The sequence below is a fragment of the Leptodactylus fuscus genome, chromosome 7, assembly GCF_031893055.1.
Source record: "Leptodactylus fuscus isolate aLepFus1 chromosome 7, aLepFus1.hap2, whole genome shotgun sequence".
In the NCBI taxonomy this organism is placed as follows: domain Eukaryota; kingdom Metazoa; phylum Chordata; class Amphibia; order Anura; family Leptodactylidae; genus Leptodactylus; species Leptodactylus fuscus.
The window spans coordinates 21,130,904-21,153,206 of record NC_134271.1 but is presented as its reverse complement, the minus strand read 5'-3'; the positions used below and the strand labels follow the sequence as shown (position 1 = coordinate 21,153,206).

General features: G+C 43.6%; 1 protein-coding gene across 7 annotated transcripts in view; it reads right to left on the bottom strand.

Annotated features, from left to right (window-relative positions):
- The window catches only part of TSPAN4 (tetraspanin 4), a 360,764-nt gene that overhangs the window by 35,143 nt on the left and 303,318 nt on the right, over positions 1-22,303 (bottom strand). For all 7 annotated transcript variants that reach the window (XM_075281319.1, XM_075281321.1, XM_075281320.1 and 4 more), the window contains 2 exons: positions 10,814-11,005; positions 1,341-1,415 (listed from right to left, as the gene is read on the bottom strand). In XM_075281319.1, coding sequence (XP_075137420.1) covers positions 1,341-1,415; positions 10,814-11,005 — 267 coding nt within the window. The remainder of the gene's footprint in view (positions 1-1,340; positions 1,416-10,813; positions 11,006-22,303) is intronic.

The window sequence follows — 22,303 nt, the reverse complement described above, 5'->3', positions numbered from 1 at the left end:
AGGGACCTAAACAACAGAGAGTCGAGGCCAATGTGAGCTATTGTAAGACTGGTGTTTCCTACCCTTTTAATAAAGGCCCTAACTGGGATAAGGCGTGCCTGAATAATCAGGAGGCTTTGGCCTTTTAATAAATTTGGCGCACGTGCATACACCAGAATGGTAATCTACACCAGTAAGGAGCTGGCATAGATCTCCTGTACGATACATGATCTGGTGGAGGTTTTAATAAATATGATGGTCAGAGCAGGGGCGAACCTGAGGCGTCACCTCGCCACCTGAGGCGAACTACAGAAAGCCGCCACCCCCCCCCCCCCCCCCCGCCGGAGGAGGGGGCGGAGTGGAGGGGGCGTGGTAAAGTGCAGGGGGCGGGGCTTAGCGCCGTTCGCCGGCAGAGGGCAGGCACGGAGACGACCTGCTCTCTGCCTGAGCGTGAGAGGAGGTTGCTCCAGTGGCCTCCCCAAACCACCACTCGGCGCTAAGCTTGTCCAGCTTGCGCTCGCTTCAGGTCGCCTCATGGGAGGTGCGGCGCTGGGTCAGAGGCAAAAAAACTGGCATGGATGGGTTGATAAATTCCAGGAAAACGACATGACAGTCTTGGCCTTATGCCTGCGGCCACAAGAAAAATGGCCGCTTACATAGTAAGTAAGCGGCCATTTTCTTGTGGCCTGTGGGTATGCGCAGTCAGCTCTGCCCGAGGCCTAGAAGTTTAACCGCCTGTGCCAGAAGAAGACGCATGAAGACCCCATTCCTGAAGAAGTTGGAGGCGGCGCTGGAGAGTTCTCTCGCGGCATTGGGGACGCCCCCAGTGTTGCTTGAGCGCTGAGGACCGCCCCCGGAGAGAACTTATTTGCATACCGGCAAAAACCGGGATTTGTACAGAACAGTGGCACAGAGAAGACATCTAAAGATAGGAGAAGAATAGCCTTTCTTAAGACTATTCCTACGTGTCAACCATAAAAAAAAAGGGTTTTAATGGTAGGATCCCTTTAAAAAAAATATATAATGCACAGTTTTCAGACTCGTATTGATGGTCCCTTATTTAGGACTCCTGCCATCAGTACACCATCGTGGTCACAGAGCCCCAGTCTGGAGGTCAGACATCATCAATCAAATATTGACTTGACTTATACAGTGTTTGGGCATGACAGTCCCTGACAGTACCTGAAGCCATTCTTCTGTCAAGGAAAGGCACCAAAAACAGGTCTACCAAAGTAAAATTTACTTCTAGCCATCTTTGTGTGTGACTCTAATCATGTGGGGCCCCAAGACCAGAACAAGATGCTGTACTATGAGTACTGAAGGTGGATAAAAGGTCTGGTGAAGTGAGGAGAAGACCTTACCTTATCTGTGTAGATGAAGAAGAGAGTGACCACAATGAGCTCCAGTAAGAAGATGATCAACAGCAAGATAAAGAACTAAGGGGAAAAAAAACACAAAAAAATAAGTTTTAATTTGTTTTTGTGTTTTATAAAGACCTAGAACATGATGAGACCTCTAAAACTGAAGCAGAGTATATGGCATTTCACTTTCTTCTGTGACCTTTCCCTTTAAACATATCCTGAATATTTCAACATGTATCCTCAAATATTGTTACCCTCTTATCCGCTCAATCTAGAAGCCAAGGATACATAATAGAGAATTGTGGGCAAAGGAACTGATTTTGGCAGTATATGTGTATATGGGCCCTGATGGCTGCTGCCAGGGGCGATAAGGATTGGGCAGTTGGAATTTGGCTGCCTGCTCCTTTTCTTCTTGGGTAGACCCGGTGCTTCTGGAGGAGCCTAAGGTTTCCTCTCCTCCCTCATACAGTACACATGGATTATTTGGCCAAGCTGAGACCAATGGGTATCAGGAGAGGCAGCAGCCCACCGAATAATTGTAAGAAAGTCACCCATAAAAAAATTTCATATACATATCTAAGAAAAGTCAATACATATTGGTTTTCTAATATTGCTCAGTTTCTTTCCTTATTGACATAATGCTGTAACCATACCCGGAGCTAAATATCGTTTTTAGAGCGACCCTTCGTAGACACAACGGTGGGGAGAATTCTGGCAACTCTGCACAATCTGTTCCTGGAAAGCAGGCAGGGGATTTTCTACATGATTATATTAGGTAAAAAAGCAATAAAGACATAATATGTTCTCTCAGTACCCTTGTTCTCTTACTTCTTCCCTCTAGAAATTACATTTACACGATCCGAGGAGTTTCATTAAGGGAGGAAAGAAATCAGCAATGTGCTTCCTTCGTTCCAATAACTACTTGGAGGCGATTAGATGGCTGGAAGCGCACACGTACGAGATCCCACCGGTGAGGAGGGACACTCTATAAACTGCTCGCTAGGATAGAAGAAAGAGGCCATTAAATGACCAAGACATTCTCTATGCTATCCGAGAAGACACGCCGCGCCTTACAATACATGCCCCACTGTTTATGCTGTCCGGCTTCTCCGACCATAGAGGAAGACTATGGTGAGTGATAATGAGGATGTGTCATAGGGCACTAACCACACTGTGCCGTCCTTCCTGCATTGACTAACGTTACGGTAAATATAAGTGGTTTTACACCTTTTATAGAAATACTGGCAGGGATTTATCAATACTGGTGCTAAGGAAAAGTGATACTGTTAGGGACTAATGGGCGAGAGACAGGTTATATTGTGACCCTATTGATGTAAGTGACGGCAGTCTGCAGAATATGGAAGGGCCTAAATGTAATGTTACAAGGATTGGCGGACATTATGGAGGCACGTTAAGTAACTAAAAAGAACGCCTGCAGCTGCAGTCACAAAGCTTAGTAATCCAGAGCTAGGACGTATTTGTGGTATAAACTTACTATGATATACTATATAACCCATTAACAGGAACGAAGAGGAGAAAAGGCCATTTTGGCGTCAGGATCGTAACTAAAGGCACATAATGAAAAAGTTCATCTTGGGTCCCCTGGCAAAACCGCTCCTTAAGACTGTCAGCGACTCCCATTACATCTCCCTTTCTAGGCCTAGACACATAAAGACAACACGTCAAGCTCCCCATTATTCCTATCCACTGTCAGTCCCCATTACACAGTAATCCCCCCCCCCTTTTGTGCCACAACCTACCCCGAGGAATCCCTTGTTGACAATATGCTGCTGACCAACTGCTATTTTTGGCATTAAAGTTGTCATTTTCTCCATTCCTACAGTGAAACTCAGTGTAATATAAATCTTCTTCATCCGTCTCACTCCATGGCACAGTGGTCAGGGGTAATACATTTTTAATGCACAGGCTGACAGCTATCAAATAAAATCAGAAATTACGGTAAATCAAATAAATTTAAAGGGGTTGGGGTTTCAACACCAATCCTTTTTGCTAGGCCATAAATGTCTAATCATTGGGAGTCATTAGCCGAGCCCGCGTTGATCAGCTGTACAAAGACACTTCTGGCGCCCGTCCTACACACAATAAGGAGCTCCGCCCCCTGTGTAGCGTCCACCAATCTAAGGATAAACCGTAAAATAACTTAACCCTGAGCAGCCTCTAAAATATTTTTTTTTTTTTTTTTTTTTTAATAGGGCTTTTTTTTTTCCTATCAGTATGTCTTGGTAGAATGGGAGGAAATCCACGCAAACACGGGGAGAACATACAAACTCCTTGCAGATGTTGTTCCTGGCAGGATTTGAACCCAGGACTCCAGTGCTGCAAGGCTGCAGAGCTAACCACTGAGCCACCATGTTGCCCCTGTTAAATAAGTTTTAGTGTGCTGAGTGTGACATTTAGGTCCCCATGGCTTATGGGCCTAGACACAACTGTGACCCCAATTATACTAGTGCGTATGCACCCTCTAAGGCTCCTAGGCCCAGGTATGATTGCACCTTCTGTGTCCCCTCAAGTTACGCCCTTGGTTCGGTTATTTCATTTGATGCAGCATAAAACCAAGGAAATTTATATTCTTGGACTAGAAAAATATGTATTAAGGCTAAATCCAGACTAAAATCCCCGTATTTTTATTGCTACATCCACATGTATGCACATCCATGGCAATTTTGCCACAACTGGACTTGGCCTAAGGATATGTTCATATGAAGTTATTGTCATGCTGATTTTGGTGCGTATTATGCCTTAAAGGGGTTGTCCCATCACAAGGATCCTATCTAAACTGCTAGTTTATGTGGATTTAAGACGATTCCTAAATGCATTGCTTTATCAAAACTGCTTTGTTTGGCCGCTATCTTAATTTATTCACTTCATTGTGTACACTCTGTTTCCATGACCACAGGCCTGGTGCTGAGCTTATCTCCCTCATCCACAAGTGACGTAGCTGCCTACTCTCAGAGGGGGAGGAGATGGGGACTGAGTGCTAGGAGCAGCTCTGAGCTGTGTATGTCTCTGCCATAGACAAGTAACGGAGCTCCTCAGATTGGGGAGGGGGGAGGTGAGAGCTCCGGGATTTCTGAGCTGTTTTATCTTCAGCTCTTCCACTTATCAGTCGGTTTAATTGAATTTGGCTGATAAGGGCTGAGATAGGGATTCCGTTACCTCTGTATGTATATCAAACTGACTTAAATCCAGCTCTGCTACATCAGCTTCAACTGTGGTAATGCATTTACAACCAATCCCTCATTACTGACTGCAAACATAGCAGATAGCAGAGCAAGTGAAACCCCGCCCACCAATGTGCCCAGAAAACCAGGAAGTGAACAGAACACACAGCATGCAGGCTGCTGAACAAGCCAGTTGAGAATACCCCTTTAAAATATACATGGAATCTGCATCCCACAGACATGTTATGCCACTTTGGGAAAAAAAATCCATCTTGAATGATAATGGGGTTATAATGTGCATCATAAACCCAAGGCTTAACCATGACGTACACTCACCCACTGAAGGTTATATTCTGATTTTTATATAGAATAATACATTAGCATTAAAGTCAATGGGGCAGATTTATTAAAACAGCCTAAAAACATTAATTGCCCATAACAACCAATCACAATACAGCTTTAATTTTTCAGGAGCCGAATGCAGAATGAAAGCTGCACTGTGATTGATTGCTATGGGCAACTAAGCTAGCTTTTCCCTCTCCTTGAACGCATGGGGCTCTGGAAAGTGAGATGAGCCCACTAACAAATCAACGCTGACCTTTTCATGAAGTTTCCCATAGTTTTGGCTGGGGAAGGAACAGACCCCACACTCTGCTACTGATACTGTAAATGATGGACACTATTTTCTGTGGGAGCACCAGGGGGTATTGTTAATCTGAGAGCACAAAGGTGGCCTTATTGTTATTTGAGGGCACAAACATTGGCTTGCTTATTATTATTCAAGCCAATTATTCAATCTCTGGGCACCCCTGGAAAAATGGAGGAACCCCTACCAAATAATTCTTACCAAAAGACAAAAAACGTCCTATGGACGCAGATAACATTGAATGACAGCATGCGGTCATCCTCCCAACCAGAATGCTGTGGTCCTCTTGTGGATTTCCAAGGCATCCTTGGGTGTCACCCCTGTTGGGAATCACTGATCTAGGGGCACAAATACTTAGGCCTTGTTCACACCCTCGTTCACACGGGGCACAGGACTGTGTATTTTGGTCGATTCTGATGCGGGAAGCCGCGTCAGAATAGGACCAAAATCCGCCTGCCGCGACATTCATTTGGAGTAGGCTCAAATGAATTGGCCTAGTCCGGAGGGTGCTGTCGCGAGGCGGACGCCGGGGCTGACTCAGCCACAGAATCGGCCTGAAGAAAGGGCAGCTCGCTTCTTTGTTCTGTGAGCCGGAACATACCACTCACGGAAAAAAGGAAGCTAGCGGTCTACATAGACCTCTGTTGTGAGGGGGTGGATTCGGCGTCAGATTCTGCCCCCTCTTGCCCCATATGAACGAGCCCTTATGAAAGGCACAACATAAGCTATGCCCCTGGCCTCGGCTATGCCCCTGGATAACATGGTGGCCAGGTAAATGAATGCTCATAGAGGGGTGTCCTGAGATCCATATACCCATTTAGGGCACACACAGAGGGGTGATCGTCATGATACATCCACTTATACCCTGCATCTTCCGGGATTCTTCTGTAGCATGCCACGGCTTACAAGAATCAGGCCATGGTGTTAAACAAGCGCCGCCATACACCATTTTCTGGTGCCCTTTCTGACTTTTTCGTTGTGAACCACCGAGAACAGAACTTCAGATGAGCAAACAACATTGCTCCATGTACTTTCTAACCACCGATGGCTTCTAACTAGAAAATGAAATGTTTCACAGAGGATACGGTGGAAGCCGCACGGCTGTTATTGAAAGATGTGTCACAAGTTATAATAGAAATGTGCATCCATAATCCCCACCTCTTCCTCGGATGCATCACAAAATAACCACACTTGTGCCGCTGCCATCTCTGTGGTGCGTACAGAGATAGTAAAATCAATTTGAGTTCCCGCTCGAAGCCTCCTGGGCAAGCTGTAAAGTGTGTTTTTATTTCCTGCTCTTCCCTCGGCTCCCGACTTCTCTTCTGTAATATTTCATGCCGCAGTTGCTCGGTGTTTGAGCTTGGGAGGATTGAATGTCACACAGCTGGCATCCTCTGTAAGATCACTGTTAACCTTTCTGCTCTCCGTGCTGACATACCGCCGCGAAAGGGGCAAACTTTTGGGTGATGGAGGAGAATTGTCTCCTCTCTAAGTGGATCAATACTGCAAAAATAAGGGACTTTATTAACCTGAACGAGCTACAAACCTAAAGTAATATTTAGAAATATTGTGCCCGGGGACCAACGCTTTCGTTTTTTGTGGTTCACAGAACAGGGGCGTTCATAGCAAAATGTTTGTAAATCACTTATATGGTTAAAGGTATAGGCAGGTCGCAGGCGCGGGCAGGCCGCAGTCTATTATATGGACACGGATTTTACCCTTCCTGTTTAGAAGGCCAGACAGGGCCGAACATCTCGGCGGAGATACACTACAGGCTAATGTTCTGGTCACGCTACCGTCATGGCTCCTGATCCTATCAAAGATATGAAAGCTCCATTTTTTAACCGAGACCAATAACACCTGACTGATCCTTCTAAATTATAATGGGGTCTAGCAGTTTTATGGCGGCTCTTGTCTCGTAGGGTAAAAATAGCAGTGCAGACTGGTCTAGTGCGGTGAAATAAAATGAAATCCAGGTTTATAGAGAAAATGAAAAAGGCCGGTGTGTTGTAAAGACTTGACTGCCCGGCTACACATCAATAAAAATAGGAAAAATGTGCAATATATTCTAGAACAGAATCTATCAGATCCAAAATGCCACCCTAGCCAATAAGATGTCATGTACATGACCGAGTGTGCACCCAAGGAGGGGCTGATTTTGCAGCGGGGTGACATCTGAGTACATTTTGTGATGCACTTACCAATCTGTTCTCCATTTTCAATGGAACGGACCATTGGACGCCCCCTCGGTGGGCACACTCGGCTTGTGCATTGAGTCTAATGGTGCAATGTACAAGCCTTTAATAGGAGCGTGAAGATATCTTTGTGGTCAAAAACAAAGAAGCAATGCAGAGATAAAAATCTTTTATAAGTATATGCAAAATCATCCTGCAATGCACCCTGCACCAGGGCCCAATTTGCCAGATTTGCCTATAGATTGCCGTGAAGCAGGCAGAGACTGAACATCTTGATCAAGGCAAAAGGGTCTGAGATGGGCGGCGATCCCAGGTGTGGTTCGGAGCACATGCATGTTTGTATGCAAATCAGACCCCACCCTTATTGCACTTGAAGGCTGATTTGCATATCTAAGATAATGATTATCTCTGCATTGCTTTATTTTCACATAAATATATGTCTGTGCTCCTATTAAAGGTCTCTACACTACACTATTATTAGTTTGGGGGGCATTTTGGACACACTGTTATCTAAGGCCCTGTATGCAGAAGGATGCTTGTGACATACATGACAGAGTGGCATTCATCACACATAGGGTATACCGCCCAGTGTACGTTTTTTGAAGCCTTTGGTATTAAAAATGCAGTCTCCTGCACCAGGATATACAGACAAAAAGAACTGTATACCAAAACATACTGTCCAGGACACAGCTTGGCCTCCATCTTGTAAAAGGGGATCTACAGAAATGTTACCATATAATCTCTTGCCATATAGATTAGTGACAAGATGTCATGTCCACTGGTTCACATCTGTGTTCGGGTTTCTGTTTGGGGAGTCCACTTGGGGACCCCCCAGAATGGAAACCTATATGAATTAAAAAGCGGTTGCCTAAAGGAAAGCCTTGGACCCCATAGACTATAATGGGGTCCGTGTGGTTTCTACACAAAACATGCAGAGAGCAAAGTGCTGCTTGCATTAATATTAAAGTCTTGTATTGATTGGGTAAGATTAAAGGAATTTAACATTAACCTGAAAGTAATTAGTCTTATTATCGCCCATTGAGGTACATGAGGAAAGTAACCATGTGCCAGGGTGTGTTCTGTGTGTCTTGTAGAAAATTAACTATATTAATATTATTACATCAACATCATTGACATGGTTGTTATTAGGACTGCCCTTCCAAACCTTCAGAATGACAGGGGATATATAAATATCAGATGTTTATTCTATGTCTAATCTGTAATCCATGATGTCCATCCTATCCAGTCACCTCTGCCGGCCCATGAAAAATAAGGTCATTAGAGCCTGATGTCATTGTAAACCGCACACCATACATTATACAGGGACAAGGACAGACCATAATGACCTTATTTTAATGGAATGAAATGGTTAGATTGGAAGGTTTGCCCTAGTGATAGATATACCGCTATTTCACCTGCTAAACAACAGGACAACATATGTGTAGTTTCTGTAGGACGGCAGGTACCCTAGTGATTTGGGAATCATGTTCAGACGTAGCGAACTTCAAGCTGACAAATATTTTGCGGCAGTGTGTAGTCCTATCATTTAACCCAGCAAAAAGCATTTAAGAAGTCAAGTTAGTTAGGTTAGGTTTATGTCAGGTGTCAAGTTAAAGTTGCTAGATCTGTACATGTGACCACATGCACTAGATTCAGCAAGATATTCACAAGGACAATACCTATAGACATTATCCTAACCACCAAACCATGAGAGCTTGGATGGTATAAGATGTAAAGTCTTAGGTATGAACCATTTGCATCTACTACTATCTACAGATGTTTCACGTGTTATGTTTCTTCTATTGTCTTTCCCCAGTTAATGGGAGTTACAATGTTAGCACCCTTCACTGTAGGGACAACTTGCCTGCCATTTAGGATTTTAACGCTAGCCATACATGATATATATATATATATATATATATATATATATATATATATATTATAATATGTATATATATATATTATATATGTATATTATGTATATATATGTCCAACTACCCAGATTCCCCAGCTCAGCTGACTGTTCGTGACGAAGCCACTGCTATACCCTGGGAATATATCCTGGGAAACAAATGTATGGATTCTATTGAATTCCAGCAGCCTGATCCTTATCCCCCAGGGAGAATCATAAGGACCCTATATGTATCAGCTGGTCCTGTAGGTGACTTAACATTCATCTAATGTGTATGATCAGCCTGACCCCTGGTTCACATCTGCATCGGTAATCCATTTGGGCGAGTCTGCATGGGGACCCCCCAAACGGAATACCAAGCACATGTGCAAGCACTGTGCAGTGAAAGCGCACGGACCCCATAGACTATAATGGGTCCGTGTGGTTGCCACGAGTTCTCTGCACTGAACATGCGGACAGAAAAGTAGATTGCGAAGTACTTCCCTGTCCGCATGTTCCCTGTGGAGATCTCGTGGCAAGCACACGGACCTCATTATAGTCTATGGGGTCCGTGTGCTTACACTGCACAGCGCTTGCCAATGTGTTTGGTATTCTGTTCAGGAAGGGAGGGGGGTCCCCATGCGGACTCCCCTGAACGGATTACCAATGCAGATGTGAAAGAGGCCTTAAAGCATTGCTCCAATTCTACAACAACATATGATAAATGAATACTATAGGTGAATATAAGAAAATTTGCCATATATATTTTTACAGAAATAGGTTTCCTTCTCTGCTTATCAGACTGACTTCCTTTATACACAGAAGTCTACAGAGAGAGGGGAGGGGGAGGCAGAGGCTGGTGGAAAAGAAATAGCTACTGACACAGAAATAGCTGCAATTACTAAACCTCTCTACTACTGCACAGAATGAGGCAATAAATCAAATACCAGTGTCCTCCTCCTTCCCCTCTCCATAGACTTCTGTGTAGGCTAAAAACAGGTACAGATGCTAAAAAGATAAGAGCAGGTAAAGCAGATATATTACAAATATTCACATGTACTATTCACTTACAAAATGTTTTATGATCCACAGAATGCTTTTAGGACTCAACAATACAGCTCCATAAACATTGGAGTGTACCTTTAATTTATATGGAGTCTTTTCCATCAGATACCATGCTTTCAAGCTGGTGTACACAAGCAACACGTGGCGACACATGTAGTGCCTACAGCTAGTATGGAGACATACAGACTCTGAGACAGCCATATGTGCTCCATATGGACGTACCTTATATAGGTTTTCAATAATGAAGCAATGGCTCCATAAAAGCACGGAATTGTGTTTGCAGATTTGCTGTATTATCTATACCAAACAATTTTCATAGTACTGTGTATAGTATAACTATATTACATACTAATATTATTACATATCACATTTTATGACATTTATATTTCGCCTCTCGTGCTTGGGCTGAACATCCATATTGTTCACCGCACCTTGTTTTTCTCTGTTTTTAGGATGCCCAGTACTATACAACCCCCACAATAAGGCGTACTTACACTCAGCAGTAGGTATTTGTTCTCTTTAATAGCACCGATGCAGCCCAGGAAACCCACGATCATCACAATAGTTCCTGTAGCTATCAACAAGTTGGCAGCAGACAGTGAAGGGAAAGAGGAGGAGAGCGTGGCAAAGTTCCCCTGCGTGACCGCCAACCAGATACCGACTCCAAGGATCCCACATCCTCCCAGCTGCCAAGACACAAGAGAAAAGCACGATAATGAACAAGTTCTGTATGGAAGAACAGCCAGAAACAGACTATCACAGTCATCGCACATTGGCCTCTGCTTCATCTTTCATAAAGGCTGAGTCATTTTATCAATATAGCTTTTTACGGTTTGGGGGGAGGGGAGCGAAGGGGTACACTGCTGCAAAGGAAAATGGTTATCCCTCAGATATCGTGAAAGGCAAGCAACGGGGACCTGGCATTAGTCTGATCGATTAGTTGATCAATACCGTACTGTCCAGGTAAAGACCAACGGGGATTTCTGACACCAAAGGGGATGATGGCTATATAAAGGGAAAGCTAAGACGGAAATAAAGGAACTCTAGCAGAATAATGCCAGCGTGTTGTCTTTGTCTAGTAACCATTTAAGACATACGTTTTGTAGAAGACACATAATAAACATACAGACATAGAGAAAAGGTTGTCAGACATTTAGGACATCGACTCAAAGTTTCATAAAGACTCTCCATTGGATTTCCATAAATTTGTGGAACCAAATAGTGGGTTATGCTACCATCACTATGATGACATGAATTTTTTTTTAGATTCCCAAACATAAGTTTCCACTTGGTAAATAGACACCATTAAAGTCAGGGTTGGACCATGAGAGGATGGCTTGATGACCAGGGTCTGACATGATATCTACTCCTGGTTACAACAGGTCCACCACAATGAGATCCTGCAGATGACTATCTGGGTCAAAAGGTTTGTCTTACAATCAGGACCATTATAACACATTGTTGGTCCTAGTACAAAGATTTCATAAATGGGCTCCGCCATTAACACCCTTTAGAAATATCTGACCCACACAAATTATAATGCCCCGTCAGTGGCTCCCACATGGTATAATGCCACTCAGTGGCCTATCAGACTATCAAATGCCCCTGCAGAGGCAACAAACTTTAATAGGTCCTACCAGTGACCCCTGATACATTAACCTGTCCCACCCCAGTGGCCCCTCAGACATTATATCCTAATGGTCCCCTTCACTTTGCCCCCATAATATTATGTTCCTTTTCCAGTTTGCTTTGATCCCATCACTTAAAAAGAGAGTCTGTGATGTCCCAAATGCCCCCCAAACCAGTAACTGTACCATCTAGGGACCTTTAATGCCCCATAACTGAACATTTATGGCCACAAACGGATGAAACAATGCAAAACCAAACAGTCTGCAAGTGCATTAGGGTTCGGCCTATTTACCAGATTTACCTACAGAGGGCAGCAAAGTCTGCAGCTGTCTATAGTCAAATCTGGTAAATCATGCCCCGCCCTGAATGCACTTGCAGGCTAATTTGCATATCTATAAAAAGATGATTGTCTCTTTATTGCACATTGATTTGTGGCCTCAGAGGTAGGTTTCTGCTCCCTACATGGCCCGATTATTGGTTTTTGGCTTTGACCGAGTCTCTTTAATAATGATGTCTACCAGTATCCCGATATCTCGTGTTGTCCTCCTGCTTTATTACTACAGAGTTTATTGCCACCGTAGCTGTGACTATACACCGCATGTAGCTCACATCCAGATATATTATGTATCTATAAACAACCGAAAAATAAATTATGTATTTACACAAACCATTTATCCCCTTCAGATAGTCGGGGCTGAGATACAGATATAACTGACGGCAAGAAGAACAGCTAATTGTAAGAGCTAACACCCCGCACATTACTGGCTAATCCCCTGTGTTTCCTCACAAGAGGACATGGCTACTGTCTGCATCTAATGCCAGGATTTCGTCTTCAGTGAGATTTTCATGAAAAGGATTATCGATAAATCCGAGATATAAGCAACTACAGCGAGAGAAAGCAATGGAGACAAAGTGGAGAAAAAGATGCAGCACAGTACTAAAGACAAAAGATGTCCGCTGTGCCCAGGACGTACAGTGGGATGTCTATGGATCACACCGGATGCCGTATAGCAGGACTCTTGAAGCCAAGGTGTTAATAAGTAATGCGTCTTCAGTCAAGGAAAAAACTGACGGGAAGAGCATTTCACGCTAAGATCTATAAAAAATCCTCTTTATTAAGCCTTACTGTGAATTATTATCTAGTCATTTATTATAAGAAGAATCTTTATATAGTGCCAACATATTCTGCAGAGCTCAACAATCCAGAAGGCGCAATCCAGACTGTACAAAGTAGCAAACTAAGGCCTCGTTCACATCTGTGTTTGGGATTTGGTTCGGGGAGATCGCTGGGGACCCCCCAAACAGAAACCTATAGCAGTTACCTGGGAAATCACGCGGACCCCATGCACTATAATCGGGTCCATGTGGTTCCGCATGAATCATGCAGAGGGAAAAGTGATGCTTGCAGTCCCCAAGTGGACTCCCCAAATGGAATCCCAAACGCAGGAAGTGTGAGGGTCCGGCTCACAAGACCTTCCATCCTATAAGGAAATGGGAATGACTAGAGATGAGCCAAGTGGTTCGTAACAAGCTGGACTCACTGCAAATTATCGAAATATTTTGGGTTCGGCCACCCACAAATCATTATGATACTCTAGAGGGTCTTCAGACCCCAAAGTATAATAAGAAGAAACAAACACATACTCACCTTCCCTCACTTATCCTTGCAGTTCTTTGACTTCTGGCCTTTTGGGTAACACTATGGGCACTGGAGGACTGCTAGACCTCAGCAGTCATGTGGGGTGCACTGATTCCCTGGAAACTGGGATGTCACCCAGGAGGCCGGGAAATGACCAAAGAGGTGAAGGAAGGTAAGTATGAGTGTTTGTCATGTTTCTGCATCTTCTCTGAGCCTCTGCTTAGTACACTCTGGGGTCTAAAGAGCCCCCCGAAATATAATAATAGCACTTGTGGTCAACCAAAAGTTAACTGTCAAGTGGAGCTCATGAACAGTCTCAAAATGAATTTTGTGAGCATCATCTATCTCTAGGGATGACACAAGCAGAGAGATTGTGCAGGGGTTATCCACTTTCTACAATTGATTGTCCGGGGTAGCGCATTTCAAAGAAATGGTGCAGCACGAGAAAAGTCATGGTAATGGAATCTTTGGATGATGGAGGATGTGAGGAGGAGATGTAGATTGGTGCAGCACTATGGACAGTCATAATATGGACACCGAAATGCAAAACTCCTTAACCACCTCTATGATACTGTGGCACAGGTGAGTGAAACCCCAAGGTAGTAACTGGAGGCACACCTCAAGGAAATGTAACTTCATTAGAAATGGGAATCTATGTATTACTTAAGACAGGGGATAGGCAACCTTCGGTACTCCAGCCATTCTTGGAACTCCCATGGAAGCGAATGGAGCATGTTGGGAATTCTAGTTTCACATTCGTTGTAGTGTGAAGGTTGATGACCCCTGTCCTAGGGTATTGGATCTCTATAAAGCAATGTGGCGCTCCGAGATCACCAACTATGATAGTACTATAACACGTCAGATCATGTTTTTATCCTCAGGATTTCTCCTTAAAATTTCGGCACTGCCTTTCCATTTTTCCCTTTCTCTCTCTATGAATAAACTATGTTAAATTCTAAACCATACGATAACATTAAGCCTTGCCACATTGTCATATTATATTAGTCCTATAACCAGGCAAGCAAGAAATCAAATCTGAAAAAAAAAAAAAGAAAAAGATGCTCGACGAAACAAATATTGAACCCATGGCACGTAACTAAGTGAAAATGAGAAGAAATCAACGTGGGGAACTGTGAATAATAACGTGTATTGATGTGCAAGTAAATAAGACTGTAATTGCATCAATTCTGGGTTTCACGTAAAGTAATGTGGTCAGCACTAGAGGCAATTCACATGGCACCAGTGATACATCATGTAAGACGCTCCTGGGATCAGGAAGTCGCATGCCGGAGACCACCGCATTACTTCGTTGCATATATCAATTACTATGGGGTAAAATGATGACATTGGGTTTTCCAGGCTGTCGTCATTGTTTTCCATGTATACAACCATCTCTCAGGACCTCCATGGTCCCGTTCTCTGATCTCAGTGAACCTGGTACCTATTATAGGCAGGAATAAGACCTGCTCTGGGTTTTGCCCCAAGCTCGCGGCCTCATACATGGGCCAGTGAAAATACACCGCCGTATGTATTGGGCCATAGAAATGAATTCTTCCGCAAAATCATGGCCGCAAAATAACGCGGCGTTTACGATCCACGCTCCCATTGAAATCAATGGGAGCGTATACGGCCCACAAAATCTCACACAGCGTATACATGCCACATCACGCGGCACGTTACTCTGTGTGAACTCCCCCTAAGGCTGAACAAGTGGTGCAAACTGGCAATACTCCTTACATCAACCCTTTGAGGACATGGCAAATTTTGTTTTTTCTATTTCTTGTTTTTGACTCCCTCTCTTCCAAGAGCCATAACATATTCCGACACCTATAACTTATTTTTTATACTCCCGTCTATGGAGCCGTTTCAGTCATCATTTTGGGATGAATGTATGATGTTTTGACCACTTTTTATTCTACTTTCATGGAAGGTAATGTGGCAAAAATATTGGCATTTGGGTATTTTAACTTATTGTTTTGTTATATTTACCACATGGGATATTTTTATAGTTACTATATGGGCACTTTTGGGTTTGGCAATACCCAATTTGTTTCTCTTCTTTATTTTTATATGTAAACTAGAGGGAGGACCCGGCTTCGCACGGGTATATTACAATTTATGTTTGTGTAGTGGCCCCATAAAAATTGTCCAATTTTGCACTGATGTATTTTGTATGTGGTTTGTGTGTATGTCCATAAGCGTAATGTGATTATGTGTATCTCATTTTGGATGTCAGTGAAAAACCTGTGATCAGTTGTTATGGATACCTGGAGTAAAGCTGTATCTAATCCTTCCCCGTGTAGTACTGTGTTTAGATGCAAGTGTCTAATCCTTGTTGGTGTGGTACTTTGTGCAGATGCACATATCTAATCCTCCCCATGTGATATTGTGTGAAGAGGCGCGTATCTAATCCTCCAGTAAGTGAAACTGTGTGCAGACGCGCGTATCTAATGACTCTGGCGTGTGGTACTGAGTGCTGAGACGCGTATCTAATTCTCTGGCTTGTGGTACTGTGTGCAGAGGCATATATCTAATCCTCCAAAGTGTGGTACTGTGTGCAGACACACGTATCTAATCCTCCCCTGTGTGGTATTGTGTGCTGAGACGCGTATCTAATTCTCTGGCTTGTGGTACTGTGTGCAGAGGCATGTATCTAATCCTCCAAAGTGTGGTACTGTATTCAGGCACAGGTATCTAATCCTCCCCTGTGTGGTATTGTGTGAAGAGGCGTGTATCTAATCCTATTGCGTGTGGAACTGTGTGTAGACGCGCGTATCTAATCCTGAGGCATGTGGTACTTTGTGGAGACGCGCGTATCTAATCCTCCCCGTGTTGTACTGTGTGCTTAGACACGTATCTAATTCTCTGGCTTGTGGTACTGTGTGCAGACACACGTATCTAATGCTCACCTGTGTGGTATTGTGTTAAGAGGCACGTATCTAATCCTGCGGCTTGTGTTACTGTGTGCAGACTCGTATATCTAATCCTCTGGCGTGGGGTACTGTGTGCAGACGCACGTATCTAATCCTCCCTGTGTGGTACTGTGTGCTGAGACGCGTATCTAATTCTCTGGCTTGTGGTACTGTGTGCAGAGGCATGTATCTAATCCTCCAAAGTGTGGTTCTGTATTCAGGCACACGTATCTAATCCTCCCCTGTGTGGTATTGTGTGAAGAGGCGTGTATCTAATCCTATTGCGTGTGGAACTGTGTGTAGACGCGCGTATCTAATCCTACGGCATGTGGTACTGTGTGCAGACGTGCGTATCTAATCCTCTGGCGTGTGGTACTGTGTGCAGATGTGCGTATCTAATCCTCTGGCATGTGGTACTGTGTGCAGATGTGCGTATCTAATCCTCTGGCGTGTGGTACTGTGTGCAGATGTGCGTATCTAATCCTCTGGCATGTGGTACTATGTGCAGATGAGCGTATCTAATCATCCCCCGTGTGGTACTGTGTGCTGAGACGCACATCTAATTCTCTGACTTGTGGTACTGTGTGCAGAGGCATGTATCTAATCCTCCAAAGTGTGGTACTGTGTGCAGAGGCGCGTATCTAATCCTACGGCGTGGGGAACTGTGTGTAGACACACATATCTAATCCTGCGGCATGTGGTACTGTGTGCAGATGTGCATATCTTATGCTCTGGTGTGTGGAACTGTGTGTAGACACGTGTATCTAATCCTATGGCGTGTACAACTGTCTGCAGACGCGCATATCTAATCCTCTGGAGTGTGGAACTGTGTTTAGACGCGCGTATCTAATCCGACGACATGTGGTACTGTGTGCAGACGTGCAAATCTTATGCCCTGGTGCGTGGAACTGTGTGCAGATGCGTGTATCCAATCCTTTGGCATGTGGTACTGTGTGCAGACGCATGTATCCAACCCCCCGGGGTGTGGTACTTTGTGCAGACGCGTGTATCTAATCCTTCGGCATGTGAAACTGTGTGCAGACGCATGTATCAAATCCTTCAGTGTGTGGAACTGTGTGCAGAAGCGCGTATGTAATCCTCTGGTTTGTGGGACTGTGTGCAGACGCATGTATCCAATCCCCCGGGGTGTGGTACTTTGTGCAGACGCGTATATCTAATCCTTCGGCATGTGGAACTGTGTGCAGACGCACGTATCAAATCCTTCAGTGTGTGGAACTGTGTGCAGAAGTGCATATTTAATCCTCTGGTTTGTGGGACTGTGTGCAGACGCGTGTATCTAATCTTCTGGAGTGTGATACTCTTTGCTGATCTGTGTATCTAATCCTCTGATGCGTGTATCTCAGTTTGGATATCAGTGTTGTATTGTGCATGTGGAGTGACCGTGTGTATTGCAGTTGGAATATGAGTGAAAGACTTGCAGGTTTGTATTGGCTAAGGGGGGGGCACTGTGTTTGGAATGCTGTATCTCAGCAACGGTACGTCCGAGTGAGTTGGAGTCTCGTCTTAAACCTTCCCGGATACCTGAAGTATCTCTGTACCAAATTTGGTGAAGATCGGTCCAGCCGTTTGGTTCGCATTAGAGCACAGACAGACAGACAGACAGAAATTCATTTTTATAATATAGGGAGATTAGGGAAAGAGGGTGATTTTTTTGTTTTGAAAAAAAGTTTTTCAATTTTCTTACAACTTGCTTTTATCTACATTAGGGGCTTGCATAAGAAATTTTTAGATTACACTAATAATATTGTGATACTGCAGTCTATGGGAATATGGATGTGTTACTATTGAGGCTTGCCACAGACAGGGCTCAATACTAACATAGCAGTGGCAGACCTAGGAGCTGGAAGGCACTGCAACTAAAAGGCTCTCATGATCTTGCCATGGGGGAACCATATGGCTATGGAAATAGAAGATAGATTAATCCTATAATAATAGGCAAATTCAGTGTGTTACAGCAGCATAGATAATACAATAATAATACAAAAGCTCCACGATAGAGGAATTACAGTAACAGTAGGTACAGATAAAAAGGTAAAGGAAAGAAAATAGTAGGAGGGATATCAGAACTTAAGGATCTTTCAGTGTGATCTACGCTTAGCTCGTGTGTTTGTTGTACAGCCTAATCACAGCGGGGAGGGAAGATCTCCGATAGCTACTCCTCACACTTAGGGTGAAGCAGTCGGTCACTGACAGTACTGCCCAGTGCTATCACGGTCTCGTACATGGGATGGGAGTTGTTCTCCAGCATGGAGTTAATCACGGACAGTAACTTTCTGTCACCCACCACCTGCATTGGGTCCAGGGGGCACCCCAGGACAGAGCTGGCCCTTCTAACCAGCCTGTCATGTCTATTCCTATCCCTGGTTGATATACTACTCCCCCAGCAGGCCACTCTGAAGAAGATGGCTGATGCCACTGCAGAATTGAAAAAGGCCCTAAGAAGTGCCCCCTGGACTCCAAAGGCCCTCAGACTTCTAAGCAGGTAGCGCCTAATGTGGCTCTTTCTGTATAGTGCATCCATGAGATCAGCTCAGTCCCACTTATTATTGAGGATCACTCTCAGGTACTTATAGGTGTATACTATCTCAATGTCCGTTCCCTGGATGTCCTCTGGTTTTGGAGCATATCTCCGCTTGCGAAAGTCCACCACTATCTCCTTGGTTTTCCCAAGTGATGGTGGTGAAAGTAATCACATCAGATGCCATGGTCACATGTATCCAACACAAATGAGGGGTTAATGGTCTCTGCCGCTTTCATGAAGGACATGGCTAGAGAGATCCTGTTGTATAAAACAGTAGAAACCAGGCAGCTATAGAAGTGAGGGGGCCCCATCTTTAAAGATCGGACATGTATAGTGGATGTCACAAAGGGGTTAATGTGGATGAATTGAAGGTTGCCTCCTGAGGATCCAGGTTTAGGATCTCACCCATTTATTAATAACTAGATGATCTGCCATGAGAGGATTGTGGCTGCTTGAGAACACATCCATGTTCAGTCAAGCTTGCATGTAGGTTGGAAGGACTAGACAGTAGCCAAATGAGTGTTCAACACTAATCCACAATGCTGTTTTGTACCAAAATTTAGTATTGCAGATAAATATTACTTTATTTTTTTGAAGCCTTCCTTTTAGTTTTACAAAATGTGCTGCATGTCCATAGAACTGGGTTGTTCTAAGTGTCTTGGTGTTACAGATGAAAAGATATCATCTTCAATATAACCCACTGAATAGGTCAATATCTATTTTATGGCCCTAATAAAGCAGCTGGCTTTAGACAACAGGAAGCTCCTCTCAAAGCGCCCTGACAACATGAACCCAAACTGGCTGCAATGCATCAAAATCAGATCATTGGCAGACAGGTAAAAGCAGCGCCTATGTCTCCGCTCCTCCGCACAACACAAGGACAAAGCGATAAAACTATCCGGACTGCAAACTCAGCAGAGCAGAAAAAGGTGACGAAACCGTATGGAAATGCGAAGATTGTGGTCATGGTTTAAGAGACCACCTGGAAAGCAGTGAGATATGTTCAGATGCTATGAAGAAAGAAAAGCATTGATCTGTTTGCACGGTGAAGCAGGCACAGCAGCCCAATGTAATACTGCGCAATGTGACTGCTGTCCTTGGTGCTGAACCTCATTCATTCGCTGGTTTTCAGAGAAACTTGTATATCTTAATCTAGTAAAGACATCTCCTTAGTTCCTTTACTTGTTCTATGTCTATCTTTCATGCATTCGGTGTAATTTTATGCCTTTTACAGCTATGTAATGTCTATGGGGGGAGAAGAATCAAGCAGGACTTTTCTATCCGTATTCTTCAGGTGGAAACCGTACGTACCCCATTATAGTCTATGGCAAGGGTAGGCAACCTACGACACTCCGGCTGTTGTCAAACTACAACTCCCAGCATGCATACTTGCTCTGCTGTTCTTGGAACACCCATGGAAGTGAATGGAGCATGATGGGAGTTGTAGTTTCACAGAGATGGAGTGCCGAAGGTTGTTGACCCCTGGTCTATGGGGTCCGTGGTTTTACATGGATAACCTAAGCTCCTGTCCATTATTGATTAACTGATATGAAAAGCACTTGTCCAAAAGAAGTTCTGCAGCATCTACAGCGTGTATTATGGTGTTACATCTAAAGCATGTTTTATGTTATGGAAAACTGCACATTACAGCTGTGCAAGAATATCTAAAAAAAAATGGAAAAATGAACAAAAACTTCAGCACAAGCTGTTTGAAACAGACTGTTTTCTAAGAAAGAAAGAGCAGCGGCGCCTATGGCGGCATCACCTCTGTATATGTCAGCGATGACAACAGGACGTCGTCTCCATTGTACGAGTATCATTTACATTTGTTGTAAAAACCAAGGAACTCAATAGACGATGCAAAGAATGAAAAAAAATGTATCGATCAAGCTTGTGAAAGGTAACATATGTCAACGTTTCACTCCATCTCGGACCTTGGTCTTGCCCTGGATGTGGTATCGCATACCACCTTACCACATACTGGGCCATGACCATGGTCCAGACTCGATCAGAAGGTTATCTGAGTTTTTACCTTTCCCATGATGGACTGATGTATTGTATTGTGAACGTCGCCTCCTAGCACTTAACACCAGTCCTTACCGAGTGCCGCCATATTTATTGCTTAATCGATCGACAAATCTTATTTACAGACGTGTCCGCAGAAAATTGACAATTTTCATTAATTTTTCTTAGCGTTCTGAATATACAATTCAAATACACAAGTAAGTATAAGGAAAGAAAGTTGCGAAGACACGCTGTGGTTCATCGGAACGATCCATGTAGATCATTGACACCACTGGCAGTGTATCACCATAACTGTATATAGCGTATACTAAACCCAACCAGTAAGAGAAACTGAAAAGTCAGTCTTTGGATGGAGGTGTATCAGACTCCTGGCCGTCTTCCTGCTTCCCTTAGAGCACAAACCCTTTTATTGCTTATATCAAGCGGTGTTATGTTCTGCCAAGTCCAAATGTTTAGAAAACGTATGGAAAAGCAAGCAGGGAGATACTGCCATAGAGTCATGGGAAGTATGGGTATGGAGTGCAAGATTTTGGCACAATCACAATGCACTTCACTACTTTTAAACAATTACAGGATAGATAGATAGATAGATAGATAGATAGGAGATTGATAGATAGATAGATAGATAGATAGATAGATAGATAGATAGGAGATAGATAGATAGAGGATAGATAGATAGATAGATAGATAGATAGATAGATAGATAGATAGATAGATAGATAGATGAGAGAGAGATACAGTGTTGGCCAAAAGTATTGGCACCCCTGCAATTCTGTCAGATAATACTCGTGTTCTTCCAGAAAATGATTGCAATCACAAATTCTTTGGTATTATTATCTTCATTTAATTTGTCTTCAATGGAAAACCACAAAAAGAATTGTCAAAAAGCCAAATTGGATATAATTCCACAACAAACATAAAAAAGGGAGTGGACAAAAGTATTAGCACTGTTTGAAAAATCATGTGATGCTTCTCTAATTTGTGTAATTAACAGCACCTGTTACTTACCTGAGGCACCTAACAGGTGGTGGCAATAACTAAATCACACTTGCAGCCAGTTGAAATGGATTAAATTTGACTCAACCTCTGTCCTGTGTCCTTGTGTGTACCACATTGAGCATGGAGAAAAGAAAGAAGACCAAAGAACTGTCTGAGGACTTGAGAAGCAAAATTGTGAGGAAGCATGAGCAATCTCAAGGCTACAAGTCCATCTCCAAAGACCTGAATGTTCCTGTGT